Source organism: Dermacentor variabilis, chromosome 2 (assembly GCF_050947875.1).
Source record: "Dermacentor variabilis isolate Ectoservices chromosome 2, ASM5094787v1, whole genome shotgun sequence".
Lineage (NCBI taxonomy): Eukaryota > Metazoa > Arthropoda > Arachnida > Ixodida > Ixodidae > Dermacentor > Dermacentor variabilis.
In genome coordinates this window covers 133,722,507-133,737,603 of record NC_134569.1, presented here as the reverse complement: position 1 = coordinate 133,737,603, position 15,097 = coordinate 133,722,507, and the positions used below count along the sequence as shown (strand labels likewise).

General features: G+C 46.2%; 1 protein-coding gene across 1 annotated transcript; it reads left to right on the top strand.

Annotated features, from left to right (window-relative positions):
• Nucleotides 1–3,576: 3,576 nt before the first annotated feature.
• LOC142570452 (uncharacterized) lies at nucleotides 3,577–6,872 on the top strand. The gene is made up of 2 exons (XM_075678837.1): nucleotides 3,577–4,600; nucleotides 6,373–6,872. Exons 1-2 carry the CDS (start codon nucleotides 3,697–3,699, stop codon nucleotides 6,870–6,872), a joined length of 1,404 nt encoding a protein of 467 aa, XP_075534952.1. The 5' UTR covers nucleotides 3,577–3,696.
• Nucleotides 6,873–15,097: the final 8,225 nt, after the last annotated feature.

The window sequence follows — 15,097 nt, the reverse complement described above, 5'->3', positions numbered from 1 at the left end:
AATCCAAATATCCTTACATATCTGCCATCACATCGCGGAGTAGCCAGTAACGAAGAGGCGGATACCTACGCCAAAGCTACCCACCATGATGTAGTTCCGCTTACCAGAGCGGTAGCGGCTTCGGACTACACGACAAATCGGCTACGGTGCCTGCTGACCTTCATTCACCCGTAACCCCGAGTGGCTAGTGGCAGGGCCCCCAAGCCGCTTTCAGAGAACGGTCTCTCCAGAAGAGACCGTTACACGGTCCTGCGCTTGCGGACTCGCTGCACCTGGACCGCGGCCCGGCTGTACGCCAAGGGCTGCGCCACGTCACCTGCCTGCAAGGGGTGCGGGGACCCCGATACTCCGGAGCACCTTCTCTGTGCCTGCCAATCCTTGGCGCAGGAACGCTCCATAGTGATCAACACTTACAGAGGCCACGGCATTCCAGCGGCCACAGAGACTGACTTGCTGTTCCCGGTGCCTCCCCGGCTCCTGCGCTGCGAAGCCTGCTGGAGTTTGTAAACTCCACTGGGAATAGACACCCTGTAAGCGCCCACTACAACACTGGCCACTTTACTGACTGGCGATTGTCGCGCGTTGCGGAGTCTATTAGGCCACATCCCCCCTCTTTCTCTATCATCTTTCACTTCCCGCTCCCTATCCCCTGACGACGCTTCGCCGTTCTCCATCATGGGTTGCTGAATCAAGCGTCCTTCCTTTCTTTAGATCACTATCATCGCCGACTCTGAAAGGAGCAGGCCACGCGTTACGTACTCCCGAGGAGCAGGCAGCTTTCGATGAGGAAAGCTGTGAGCAGAACCGGGAAGGAGCTCGTATACGTGGTGCCGATGCTGCATCCCAGTCACAAGAACAGGCTCGTGCAGCCGAGCGCAAGCAGCAACTGCGTACCGAGGATCCGGCAGCCTACCGAGCCGTCATTTAATGAACCGTCGGGATTAGCCCAGTGATAAACGCCGAGGCCGCACGTTTCAGATTCACTGGTACATCTGTACGGAGTGCTTGGGCGGTGACTTTTTTATTTTTGGCTTTCATGTGCTGTTTGCAGCATCGGGCCGAGGCTTCTTAAAGAGGGAGCCATTGGCAGGCGGGATTTTTTTCTTCGTCACATGTCAGGGCGAAGAACACAAAATAAATGATGATAGCGCATGTGGTATAGATGAAATAAAGGATCACCTATAAAAGCGATTTTACATATCGATCGTAGGCCACCATTACATCTTAAACTTATTTCTTAGCATCTGGAACCTTTCCCGATAGACTAAAGATCGCAAGGATGACAGCAATCTTTAAAGAAACGGACAAAAGCGTCCTAAGAAATTACCGGCCAATCTCAGTTTTGCCGATATGCTCAAAAGTTTTTCAGCAGGACATTTATTCTCGGTTTTCGAAGTTTCTTCAAGCGACCAGCGCCATAACAAAGCACCCCCAGTATGGCTTTCAAAAACAAAAATATACTGAAACGACCTTATTTGAAACAGAAGATAAAATCCTTGACACGTTTGAGCCCAAATTATTCACTTTAAGCTTGCTCCTCGATTTCTGTAGAGCATTTGAGTTGGTAAAGCGTGATATATTAGAAAAACTGTATTAACGTGGGATTAGAGGTGTCGCTTTAAATCTGGTTAAAAGCTACTCTGAAAATTGCGTTCAGTACATTGTCATTAGCGACTTCAAATCTAGAATGGGCCATATAAAATGTGGCGTTCCTCAGCAGTAAGTTCTCGGGCCACTTTGCTTTTCTTATTTGTCTAAATGTCATCGTAAATGTGCCACACACCACATTTAGCGTCATATGCGGACGACACCACGACTTTCTTTTCCAGCACGGAATTAGAACCGGTGTATGAGCAGGCTAACGTTTGACTGCAGGAACTGCCATAATGGTTTGAAATTACCAGATAGGAATTACATTAAAAATTTCATGGGGTTTTCTTACCAGCCGGAAAAAATTATTACGCAATTAGTGGGTCGTGAAAACACCACAGTTAGATGCCATTTGGGGGTATGCCTACAAATGTCTCATTGACACCTTGAAAACTAGGACAGTACTTCTCGAGTTAGATAATTATTAACAATTACCTAAATGAATCTCAGTTACAAAGAAATTACTGGTGGTTACTCCACTGTACTGGAAACAAAATGCACTAGGTTTTCTTTGAGTAGCGCAATTGCTCTTTTTAAAGACTTAGCGCATGATATTTGGGACACCCTGTTTAATTCACTCAGTAACCGAAGTGAGACCAAGCCCGATTCGCTCAAAATCAGAATCAGCATCAGTCATGCGCAGCAGCACTTACAGTCGTACTCACAGTAAAAAAAAAAAAGAAGAAGAGAGAGAGGGAGAGCCTGCAATTTCTCCGGAAAGGCGAAGCAGTATTAGTGATTGCAAAGTATACAAGTACCGACAGACGCCAGATTTTTTGGTGGTGCGTAAAGACTCCGGCTGAGAAATTGCACTGTCTCCTACTACGAAGTCTTGCATATACTCATATAACACCGCACTTCAGTGAACAGTTCATCGAGGTCACACAAAGTTTCGTCAAGTGCAACTGTTATTAAAGGCATATATTGACACAATGCTGTGGGGCTCCCGCACAGCGGGACGGCGCGCGCAGTGGCCGGCGCCATGGAAGACGACGAAGCGCGTACGCTTCACGCTCCTATTCTGGCCCGCCATTAAAGAGAAGCGTATATTTTGTAGGACTCGTCTTCAATCTACGTTACAATATACATATAGGGTTCGGAAGGCTGGTCGGATTTATGTGTAGCCGGTGCTTTTTTCAGGCATTTATTTGCCCTTTGGCCAGCGTCCTGGAAAATTTGTACATGATTGTCCGAATAAACATATAATATCTTTCTGTGACAGAATGAAAAATAAAGATTGAATGATTGATATCATATCATATCACATGGCATCATATCAGGATGAAGAGATCACCTTACGACTACAACACAGCGACGACAAGGCGGCGTGAGGACAATGGCCTAACCGACAGGCCCTTACACAGCAGGTGCCGTTTCTAGTTGCTAGTGCTGCTGCAGCAAAACCGACGTAATGGGGATGGTACCATAAACATAAATTGTGCGTTTACCCACTTTGGCTAGACGAGACAGCTACTAAGTCCCTGATTCTGCGGCTGCTACCGCATTTCATGAATTGCATTCTTACTGTACAGCTGCCACGGAAATATATGACAGCCTGTGATGTATTCGACAAAGCGTTAAACAAAATAATCGTTTTCTCTCCCTGTTTCACAAAGGGACCGTTGTTTTCCTACAACAACGGCACGTACAAACTACGGGTAACGCAAGCCAAGAAGCGGGCGGTAGAAAAAAAACACAGCAAGAAAGAAAAAACAAATAAATGGAAAAATTGCTTTGCGGCCAACTAGCTTTCTTGCCCTACTGTTCTTCAATAATTCATGTTCATTAAGGCACCAAAAACGTGACGGTGGTGTTCTGCAAAAGAAACCGAAGCTGACTGCAGCCCACGCGCGCATGCCCCGGCACATCGCGAGCGTGCTCGAGCATCGGCGAAGGATCGCTCGATTCCTCTTTGTACCGGCTTTCGAGAAGCGTCCGAGCTGCGATCTGCCTTGTCCGCGAGAACACTACGGGGTACGCCCAAGGAGCTCGAAGAGGAAAGCGTCGGGCCTACTTTCTCACGAACCTGCTCGGCAACAGTAGACAATGGCCGGTCGCAGTGTTTCATTGCCGTCTCTCCGTGGCGCTGATCGGCGCTGTAGCCCGTGGTCGGCCGCAATCGGGAGCTTCTGTTGCAACGAGGAGGAAGACTTCGCCGAGAGTTCCATGGGGTCACCGCCAGTCGTGGAGGACCCGGTCATCGAGAAGCTCTTCCGCGACGTGAACTTCGAGAACAAGAGCGACTACGACATGATCGACCGCATGATCAAGGGCGAGAAGCTGTTCGAGCCGGAGGCGCTGACAGCGCTCACCCCTTTCGACGTGGAGGCCATCGCGAGGGATGCGGACCGCATCATCGAGAAGGTGGAGCGCAAGCGCACGTCCGCTGGTTGGATCAGCTCTGCTATGAAGACGCGCCGGCGTCGGCAGAGCAAGAACTACCGCAGCTCGACAGACAGCTCGATGTCGCCGTCCTCCCCGTCTGCAAAGTTGGGCTCGGAAGGCAACAAACGTCGTGGCAGCCGGCGAAGCAGCCGACGTGGTTCTATAGGGGCGCAAAAGGGCGCTAAGGGAGCCGCCGCAAAGAAGCGCGCGGCCCAGCCAAGCCCCAAGGGCGGAGACAAAGATGTCGGCGATGGCGCCAAGTCTGGTAAGACGAAGATCAAGAAGACGGGCAAGGCCGATGGACGACGACACCGGGACGAAAAGGACCGTCGGACTGACGGAGACAAATCGGCCGAAACGGTGCCCCCTCTGGAGCCCGTGCAAGTCTACCCGTCTCCGGTGTGCAGTCTATGCGAGCAGAACGTCCACGAGGGCAACTTTGACTTCGCTCCCTGCGCAGCCTACGGCGACTACAGAGTGAACTACTGCACAGTTCAAAAGGCTGCCGAGACGCCTGCGGTGCCAGGAGACGGCGAAGGCGCCGCGGCGACAAGCTCAGTGGCGCGTGAGTGAAAACGTGTTTATCGCAGCTATTATGAAACGGTTTCTTTCGTACGATTCGCCAATCCGTTCGATAAATAAACTGAATACGTTCACGATGTCGGACTCTCTTCTCAATTGCGCTATAGTACCCTAATATGCCCTAAGTATTCAGCACAACTTGCACAACAGGGAAAGAACGCGGCCAGTCAATGAAGTGTGGCGTTCAATTTCTGTTTTCTTTTTGTGTTGCCCAAGATCCCTGCTGAACTGCACGTGAGAAGTTGCGCCTATAGTTTTGTGGCCCCAAATTTCGTTATCGTTGCTGCAACTTCAGTTGCTGCAATCCGATTCTTCACTGAAGTAATGGTAGATGGACTGTGTCCTTGTCGCCCACTTTACTATTGACTTGAGTGCCATTAGTATTATCTCATCGCCCCGAGACGCATCTAAAACGTGTTTCTGAAAGAAAGCCTGATCGTTCTCTCGAGTACACATTTCCTTGCGTATTTGCGTAAAGCAAAGCTTGTACGATTTTTTTTAGTATCGTCGTATTTGGATCTCCCTTCATGCCAAGAGCGAGAATATGAGGCTTCAACATGACGTTATTTCGCCAGTGAATGATGCGTAAGCGGTTAATGTAATTTGGGTCAATGGCATTTGCCTGTGTTTTTCTTTCCTTCCTTTTTTTTTTGCGTGACATGCGTGTAGTGTACGATGCGCGGAATTTTCTGCGCGTGTATCTTAACGGGGTTATCATTGCACGACCTGGAAAGCAACTGCGCGAAAATGCTTTACGCTAGGAAATCGGGGTCGCGGGTAGTTTTCTTGACCCGACGAGCACCATTATCTGGGTGTGAGTGGCGCGCGCGGTGACGCTGACGTAATGCACATTAAGGCAACGAGGAAGCGAAACTCGGAGGGCAGAGCTGTAGCGCGCAGGTGTCCGCATGAGGCGGCTCTGTCGCCTACACCGAATGCGGTGATGTCCAACTCGCGCCGAGCTCCAGAGCGATGCATTTGTCTAACTTCTGACCTGGTTCCTTCGCATTGGATTATACCGATCGCCAGGCAGCTAAAGAGCACCGTGATGGTGCGAGAGAACAGACGGAAGTGTATTTAACCCCACAAAGCCCAACGTGTCATTTTCAGTGCACTGAATTTGATACCTGAGAACTCTTATTGAAGCGCTGGAAAACCAATGTAGAGCCCATACTAGCGTTTTGAATATGCTGGAAGGAGCTTACAGTTGTGGATAGTTCGCCGAATGGATTGCTAATTAACTACCATACTAATAATTTTTAATCAATTATAATTTTACTGTTTTCTTCAAACCGATATACTCAACATGGCCAGAGATAAATGTGAATAAGGTGTTTTAATTTTCTTTGATGTGAAATCGTCTTCGGGCTATGTGGGGTTCAATCGCCGTGCACAAATAGCGTCGAGGAACTGCATCGATGCCCGAAGCTTCCGTGGAATAAGTTCCGTGTCCACTGCACAACGCATGAGGCCTAACGGATGTAAACGTCGAAAGGATGTGACCGCCGAAGTGCAGTGTATTGCGTGGGGAAGGAATTGAGCCGTTGTACGGGTCATTTGAGGCATGTGCTTGAAATGCGGCAGCGAAAAGCAAATTTCGCGCAAAGCATTTGACAGCTCAGGGTTTTCATTAGTGCCTTTCCCTTCACATTTTTTTTGTGTCCTCAATCACATAGCGCGCACATAGAGCGCAGGGAATCCGATAGTGAGCTTTCAGCGCACTCCAGGTATCTTCTTCCCGTTAAACGCACGCAGGAGACAAGAAGGACCAGGAATCGAAGGACTCGAAGGTCTTGAACGGCAAGAACGTGATCAAGAGGACCTACCGCAAAAAGACCACCAAGGACGGTGACAAGCGCCGTACTTCCGTGTGCGTCGAAGAAACTGCTACGTCGGAGGCGGTCGAGTTGCTGGGGGGTGGCGGCGGCGGTCGCCGTTCGATCTCGCAGGCCGTTGACGGGGGTCCGCCAGCGAAGGCGTCATCCACAGCGCCGGCACCGGCGCCACCCGCCCCGCCGGCACGGGCATCGTCTGCCGCGCGGGCCCCGGTGCACTTCAGCGTCACCGCCACGACAAGCGCAGCACCACCGCGGGCGACGGTGCGCCATTACCGGTACACGGAGACGAGGAGACCCGCAGGTGCGGCGCTGGGCGAGCAGCAGGGGCCGCAGTTCGCGCGGCCGATGCCTCCGCACCCGCTCTGTCCCGTACACTCGCCGATACTCGCTGGAGGGTCACCGCCGTTTCCCACGTGAGTGTACGCTGTTGACCTTTTCAGTTTTGGACTCGGTAAGTGTGCGCGTTTTGTCCCATTATTGAAAGCCTTACCTCCAATGCTATAACGTTGGCATATTTTTTTAGACGCGCTAGGTTCACTCGGTTTAAGATCCCCATTGGTCGCACCATGGGGGAAAGAAATTCGTCACACGTTCAGTCAATATAGTGTTACAGTTCCACCGTTGCAGCATCGCCGATCCCGCTTCTCCAACTATATTATGCATACACGCAACCCAACACGCGCGACCGCCGCTTACACACCGCCGAACGTTGTTCTCTTTCCCTCTCCCATCAACGCTTGCGTACCGCGTTACGTCCGCACGCCCAGCGCGCCATTAAAAGATTTTGGCTTTTTGGGGAATTAACCGCGATAACCGTCCTCGTGGGCTGATCCAGAAGATATTGCAGTCTAACACAACGACAAAAACCACATGGTGGTATCGGTATTATTGGTGCGAGTGTGGTCGCAACGTATGAAGGAGATCAATACCTGCCCTCCAGTCATACAAGCAACAAGTGTACGTGCTCCACTGCCTCAGGTACTTTGCGTGCGTCCCAGTTTGGCGAGTCCACGCGTCGGACGCTATTCAAATACTGTCGCGTTACCAAAATGCCTATATAGTCTGCCCCTTATCGCAGTATATACGATGAAAACCGTAGTAACGGTGCTGCTACTTTAAAAAAAAAAATCACTGGGAGATGGTGCGTACTTACAATTGGAGATAGCATATTTGAGTCACAAGTGCAGGCAAGGTATGGATTAAAAGCCCCGGAAAAGCTGGCCAACCTGAACTGAAAACCGTTATTACTTCATTTCGGTTTCACTCCGGAGTGAAAACATATTGTAAGCTTCCGGTGCAGTTTCAGTTCGAGAAAAAAAAAAAGCTAACCTTCTTTATCGGTTCTTGGTTCAGCTGCTGTTGGAGACCCTGATTTAAAAAAAAAAATCAAGTGCCCTTAGGTATCCCTACGTGGATGAATGCGAACGCATTGCTACGTCTCTCCGATGACGGCTCGGCCTCATTCGAGTACTTGCGTGGACGTCCAAAGGAGCCGGGCGCAGCTACTGACTGAGAAGACGAAGCTTCATCCATCGGACCACACGACAGAACTCACCACACTGACAGGCAGCACCGCGGCGCGCGGCGCTTTGTATAAACCGGCCGCACATTTGCCGCTTCCCGGCAACTGCAGCTTATGCAACCGTAATCTTTACCGGGAAATACTCGCGGCGAACGCTATGCTCGAAGGCAAGCTTTCTGGTTCTTTTTTTTTTCATTCACCCGCGTGGCCGGCGCTGCCGCTCTCGCATGCCGGAGGTGCGCGCCATCTGGTGGTGCATCAAGGAAACCAGCGGCCCACACGGCGCGCGCCTCCCGTTGATTGACTAGGACCACGTGACTTTTTGTACCATCTCCGGCCATGCCACCGGATTTTCCGCTTCATAACCCACATATTGCTTTCGAATTAATAATTAAATTGGGCTGGTTAACGTGCCAGAAGTGCACAGTTGGTTATGAATGATGCCGCAGCGGAGAGCTCCACACTTTGGCAACCTATCCTTAACGTGCACCCAAATCAAAGTACACGAGCGTCTTTGCATTTTCCCTCCATTGAAATGCAGCTGCCATGGCTTGGAATCGAGCCCGAGACGTCGGGCTAAGCAGAACTCCATAGACAGTGCGCTACCGCGGTGTGTTCACATTAATTTGAAAATCGGTGCATGCGCGAGACGCGCTCCTTGTTAACGAAAATACGGGAAAATGCAGAAACAGTTCGGCTGCTATATTCACTTGCTGTATATGGCAAAATGTCGTGCATCTTGTTTCGCTGCATAAGCGATGTGGCATACGTGAAGGTGTGCCAAAAAGGACATTACACTGCAATATCCACATATCGTAAAGAGAGCTGTAACCAATCAGTAATCAAGTTGATGTTTATTTCAGATAGTCAGGATTGAGTCAGTGGGGCTTATTGCACCTTATAGGCTACGATTACAGGTAGGCTTGTTTCCTGTAGCGTAAGAACGATAGATCGCATGGAACAAACAGAACAAATGGACGGTGGGCGTAGCTACGTGTCTAACTGCTCTGACAAGGTCGACGTAGCCGCGACCTAGAGGCAACCGGAAATGAGGCGGCTATGTTGCAACGCCCATCGGTGCCGTTAATTATGCAGTGAATTATTGATACGTACTTACTCAACGAGGGAATATGCTATTCGGTTTACGCAGAACGTACGGTTCGCCACCAGATTTCCCCAGTCCTTTATACCCGTGGCCCAACGCCTGGTGGCAGAACATGCCACAGTCACGTACGCTGCAGCCATGGCCGTCAGCGCCGCCTGACGGATCTTCAAGCCAACGGCCAGCGGACCCTTGGAACTCCGGCATGCAGGTTCGACTGGTCTAGCCGGCATCGTGTCCTCTCAGATAGACTCGCGCGTATACGCGAGACCGCGGGGACAAGGCCTGTGAACTCGGCTTTAGGACATCGTGCTACTAGGCCTAAATTGCCATTTCGAAGCCCGGTGCATGTGACGAAAGCGGTGACGTCAAAATCACCGCGACGTACTCTGCACCATTCCCGTTACATTCTACACTCTTAAAAAAAAGGTAGTCGCAAGCGACTCTTTTCGGGGTGTATCTGCTCGTCGCACATATGATGACCTTTTGGGTGGTAACCCGTACTCTCTTTAAAATACAGTGCAGGCGACTCCCTCATAGTACCGGTGACTCTCTCCCGCAAGACCTACTGAGGTGTATGTATTACTCCCAAAGCAGGAGTTGATGCGAGTACCTCAGTGGTCCATGCAAGTACCCCTTGGTAGTCAGCGATACCCCTTTGGAATGGCAACAATGACCCTTCCTAGGGTAGTCATCTGAAGACTCACAATGGAGGTGTACATGACTACCATGGCAAGAGTTGGTTAAACTACCTTTTGGGTGGTAACACGTACTCTCTTGGAGACACAGTGTGGTCGACTCCCTCAGTACCGGTGACTCTCCCGCAAGAACTACTGAGGTGTATGTATTATCCCCAAAGCAGGAGTTGATGTGACTACCTCAGTGGTCCATGCAAGTACCCCTTGGTAGTCAGTGGTACCCTTTGGAATGGCAACAATGACCCTTCCTAGGGTAGTCATTTGAAGACTCACAATGGTGGTGTACATGATTACCATCGCAAGAGTTGGTGAAACTACCTCCTGGTACTTAACCAGACCCCTTGTAGCAACTGCTGTGACCTCTGCCTGGGTAGTGAATAGACTATCTCTACACTAAGATGGAAGCTCACAACATAATAGATTTTAGTTTGCATGTGCAGCAAATGCGTAGTTATTCAGCCACCATTATATGTTATGATAAACTGCAATACTATAAACAACTAAAAAAAACACTGAGCACATAACACTACATTGAGTGAAACACCAAGAGCAAATATTTCGCTACTATCACTGTATTAACCTCAAATGCATCAATGGACTATACCTGGCAAAAACAGAAGACAACAGTCTGCTTTGCTAAATTGGAATCAATGGCCAACCTTGAGAAACATTATGCTTCAGTTTACAAAGCATACTAAACAGCTGCAATATGTCCAAACTTATGAGGTAATTTAGCATTTCAGGCATTTGAAAAAGGATTTAATCCTTTGCCATGACAAAGGACTCATTTATTTCAATATGCCATGGAGGCATACATGGACAGAGGAATTAAATTTCAATATTGATATTAAGCGACAAATTTACAATCTCACCAAATCAAAGCAATCATACAGCATTGATGCTAATGGAAGAAAAGAAATATGCCTAAAGGCCAGATAAATGCAGAACCGGACATTATAAATAGCGCCAGTTCAATATCCTCGTGGTGCCGGCATAGTAAGTACAACCCATAATGTTTCAAAAGTGCAACTTCTTGGCCGTCATTTCATCCAATTTGTCAAAAAAGACTATTGTCTCACCTCCAAAATGTTTCCATTAGCACTGCCTCCATGTTTGCGTCAAATGCTTCCTGCTCCGGTTAAGATCTGAAAGAACAGCACAACTGTTAAAACTTTGTAAACATTTTATTCAATAAGAACATGAACACATTACAGTAACCTTTAGCAAGAGCACATATAGTAATCACAAGGAACACTTATTTCTTATAAGCAGAGAATCCAGTTTACAGCAGGAAGAGAGGAGCCAGAGAATAGCTATAATGCATCCGTAGATGTTCTCTTTGAACGAACCATAAATGGCCTTGCCATCAGGGCATATCACAAGCCCACACACGTGGATACACAATAGGCAGAACATATTTAAATAAGTATAAGAATATATGTATAAGTTCATTTTCTAGATTCAACTGGAGGGTAGGTTTTTGGCAAAAAGCTGCCTGCACAGCTTGACTGTCCAGAAAACCCCTACAAGCAGTAGCACAAGAGTGGTGCAGGAAATCTTCAACAGACACACATAGAATAGTCACATTCAATAAAGAGAAACATTCACTATTTATGCATACAGAGTCTATTAATCTTTGCACAAAATTTGAACAGTAAAATCGAAACGCTGAAATGGTCACGCATATGTTCAGAAATAATAAAAGTAATAACCAAGCAAACATGCAGCATCTACTAGCAAAGACATAAAATCACATTTCAACAAAATATTTCCGCAGCTCAGCTTTGGTATACCCTCTTGTATGTTTATACATATTTAGAACATGGGGCAGGTTATAAGACAACATTTGAAATTTATAATTAGCGCAAAAACATGGTATACAGTATTCCATGTATTAATAGGTCTTATGTGTATGTTAGCACGACACATGTCCAAAGATGCCAGAGTAGAATGAAAATTGGCAGTGGATGCCATTGAGAAATAAATTTTTTTTAACAACTTAAAGTTATACAAGTGATTGATGCGGACAGTGTTATGTGCTTCAAAAGCACACTTGGAGGTAGTTGTATCGTCAACATTAGCGATTATTCGAACAATTTTCTTTTGCAATACGAGAACATTATTTATGTTTGTTTTGGTCATTGTGGCCCATACTAAACTGCACATGTACATTGTACATGGCTTCACTTTGCTGTAAGTAATTTGAGACAACAGCTGTCTTCCAATAATGGGGCTCACTGCTGTGAACTTATAGCATAATGCCCTCCAATGTCACATTTTCACATGAAATCTACAGAATGTTTCTATTATACATGAATGAAATGCAAGCTGTGATTCTATAGGAGAATGGCACTGAGCTAATGCCTACTAAACAATCTGCGTAAGTGTGAATGACAGCATCATTAACAAGACTACCCTGCTGCTTTGCAAGGAGTCACTCCATCTCAGTAACATCAAAAGCGGGTTGCGCTCATCACGGAGATGAGACAAAGTTCCAAATAAGGGCCAGAATTATGTAGTATTGTTTATTGATCAAATAATGCTCACTATGTTCTGTCAAGTTAAAAATGCCACAGAAAACAGCTAATTATAATGGCCGCCGGCAACTCAGTGCTGTGACATACCACGTCTAGCGACTGCCTCATAACACATTATCCTTATGTAATACTCTAATGGCACTTTCCTTTTGCAGCAAGCAGTTAAAGTATTAAAGTACTGCAATGCACTTGCAAAGCAGTTATTTCCCCATAGTGGGATCAAGACCACATAATAAAAAGTACACCACAGGTACAGCATAGAAGTGTATTCTGCAGTACTGTATAAGTGCTGAAACTTCCTTCTTGGTACTGCTGAGTGATTTTCATGCTGCCTAGTTCCTGTTTCGTGGTCTCACAAAGATTATGGAATGATCAACACATTGTGACTAGAGTCGCTAAAGTTATACATTCACATTCATTGGAACCACTTTATTTGTTTAACCCTTTAATGAGCACGCATATAAATACAAAACAAATTATTTTATACCTAAATGTGCAAAAGACATTGAGAATAAGCATAATCAACGAAAATAAAGGATGTTTTTTAGAAACTCCTTTAGTAGTATGGGGGAAGAAGTGGGCTTCTCCCCAAGCGACATATGGCTGCGTTTGGAATCTGTACAGAGAGCTCTTTGCATTGTGTGTCTGAGGTCACTACAGCAGATCTTGCACTGGTCTGTCTCCTCTGACCGTGCTTTCCAAAGAAAATGAGTCCCATGTCCTTTTTTTCCCATCCTGTGTTCCTGCTCTAAACCGACATATGACACTTGCTGCCATTCAGTGTTGGCTCAATACATTTAACAAGAAACTTCTTACTCAATGCCAAAAATCAGCAAGAAAAATTTATATTTTTTGGTATGCTGTATGCAGAACTCATCAATGAAGGGTTAAAACAACTGAAGTGTCAGAGCAGCATAGCCACACACTTTTCACTACATCTTAGTATGTATATCAATATACATTACAGTACGAATGTTGTATTACTAGTCTATAAATGCATCTACCACTACATCTTGAACTAATGTTTGACTCTAGGTTCAAGGTGGCGATGCGATATGATATTTTGCTTCTTTGATCACCTACAAAATCTATGACAGCATTGCAGATATAGTTGCTATAGCTGGATTGCATGTTTGCATTTGTTAAAGAAAAAATGTAAATGAAACGAACAAGTACATCGAGAGAAGCAACTTAATGTTTCAACTAAGCCACATAACAAAGAAGGAGAGTCAGTTTATCTAGTGAAATATGCATGCAAACTTGCAGCTGATCACCCGTCTTCAAAATCCAGATTTTGAGCATGTGTCACAATTTCGCTTGCCTTTCTTGCTTTCACTTCTGCATCGACTTCAGGGCATCCTGGTGGCATTCACTTTCGCATGTTTTTGTACTTGTTTCTTGGGCACATATATACCATGAGAACTGGAATGAAATGAAAGAAATTGACTTTACATACCTAATCAACAGTTCAATGACTTCCAGTTTTCAGGTTTTTAACGAAACTGCAAACACAGCACAGTTAAACATGGAGTTGCCCTAACCTTAGCTTGCTTTTTGCACTGTTTCCTTCATGTTCCAAAATGTACCAAGTGAGCTATTTTAGCACACCTTCCAACACAATATCTGAGAATTACTTTCAGTATTGGTGTTGGTCAAAACTTTAATGCATGAAAACGGCTACAGGTACAAAAATGTATTATGTAACGAAATACATATTTAGCTGAGCATGCAATTAATTTTACAAGAGGTGGCCATATGCATGCCAGATGCAGAGGTGCTGTTGATATCTTCATATTCAGTTAAGCTGCAAAGCTTTAAAACCACCACATCTCTACTCAATCACAAGCACACAGACCTGAACAGCTGCAAGCAAGGATGGCCATAAACTTTACAAAGTAGTAAGAAAGGCTTTGGCAGCATGCTTAATGTAAAAAAAAATTATGGGGTTTTATGCGCCAAAACCACGATCTGATTAAGGGGCATGACGTAGTGGGGCACTCCGGAAATTCGGATCACCTGGAGTTCTTTAACGTACACCTAAATCTAAGTACACGGGTGTTTTTGCATTATGCCCCCATTGAAATGCGGCTGCCTTGGCCAGGATACGCTTAACATATAAAAGTGCAAAAGAAATAATAAAAAGTTATAAGAAAATGCTATTACATGGCCAAGGTGCAATGTGTCCCTCAGAGCTGGGTACTTGTTTACGAGGCTCCTTGCAGCAACAGTGCACAATTTATTTGGGTACCTGATGTTTAAAAAAGCATGCATCAACCTTCGACATCAAACAATACACAAAAAACAATATGCAACATTTCCATGAAATAATATCAAACAGTTGAACTGTGAGTCATCAGATGGGAGAATTTAAGTAAACTGCACCATGAAAGCATTAGGTACGTGACAAGACCGAGGTTAGAGAATTGATCAGATGGATTTGACACAGGACAGGGGTAACATTTAATCCTTTTGTCCTGCAATAGCCAAGATAAACGGATAATCATGACCAGAGTCCACAAACTCTTAAAATACTTTCACCAAACAAGATGTTATAAAAGGTTTTAATTAATATTTCAAATTAGCTTATTACTGAAACATGCAAACAAGGGAAAATTAGCCATGAATACAAACTTGAAGGAGCATCTCCTATAAGAATTTACAAGGGCAGCTTATTAAGCTAGTTGTTGATCCATTATCGTGAGTGTACAGTGCAAAGGTTAAACGAGGACATAGACACAAGCACTGACTACCAATGGAGGTTTTATTGCTGAATACACACAATA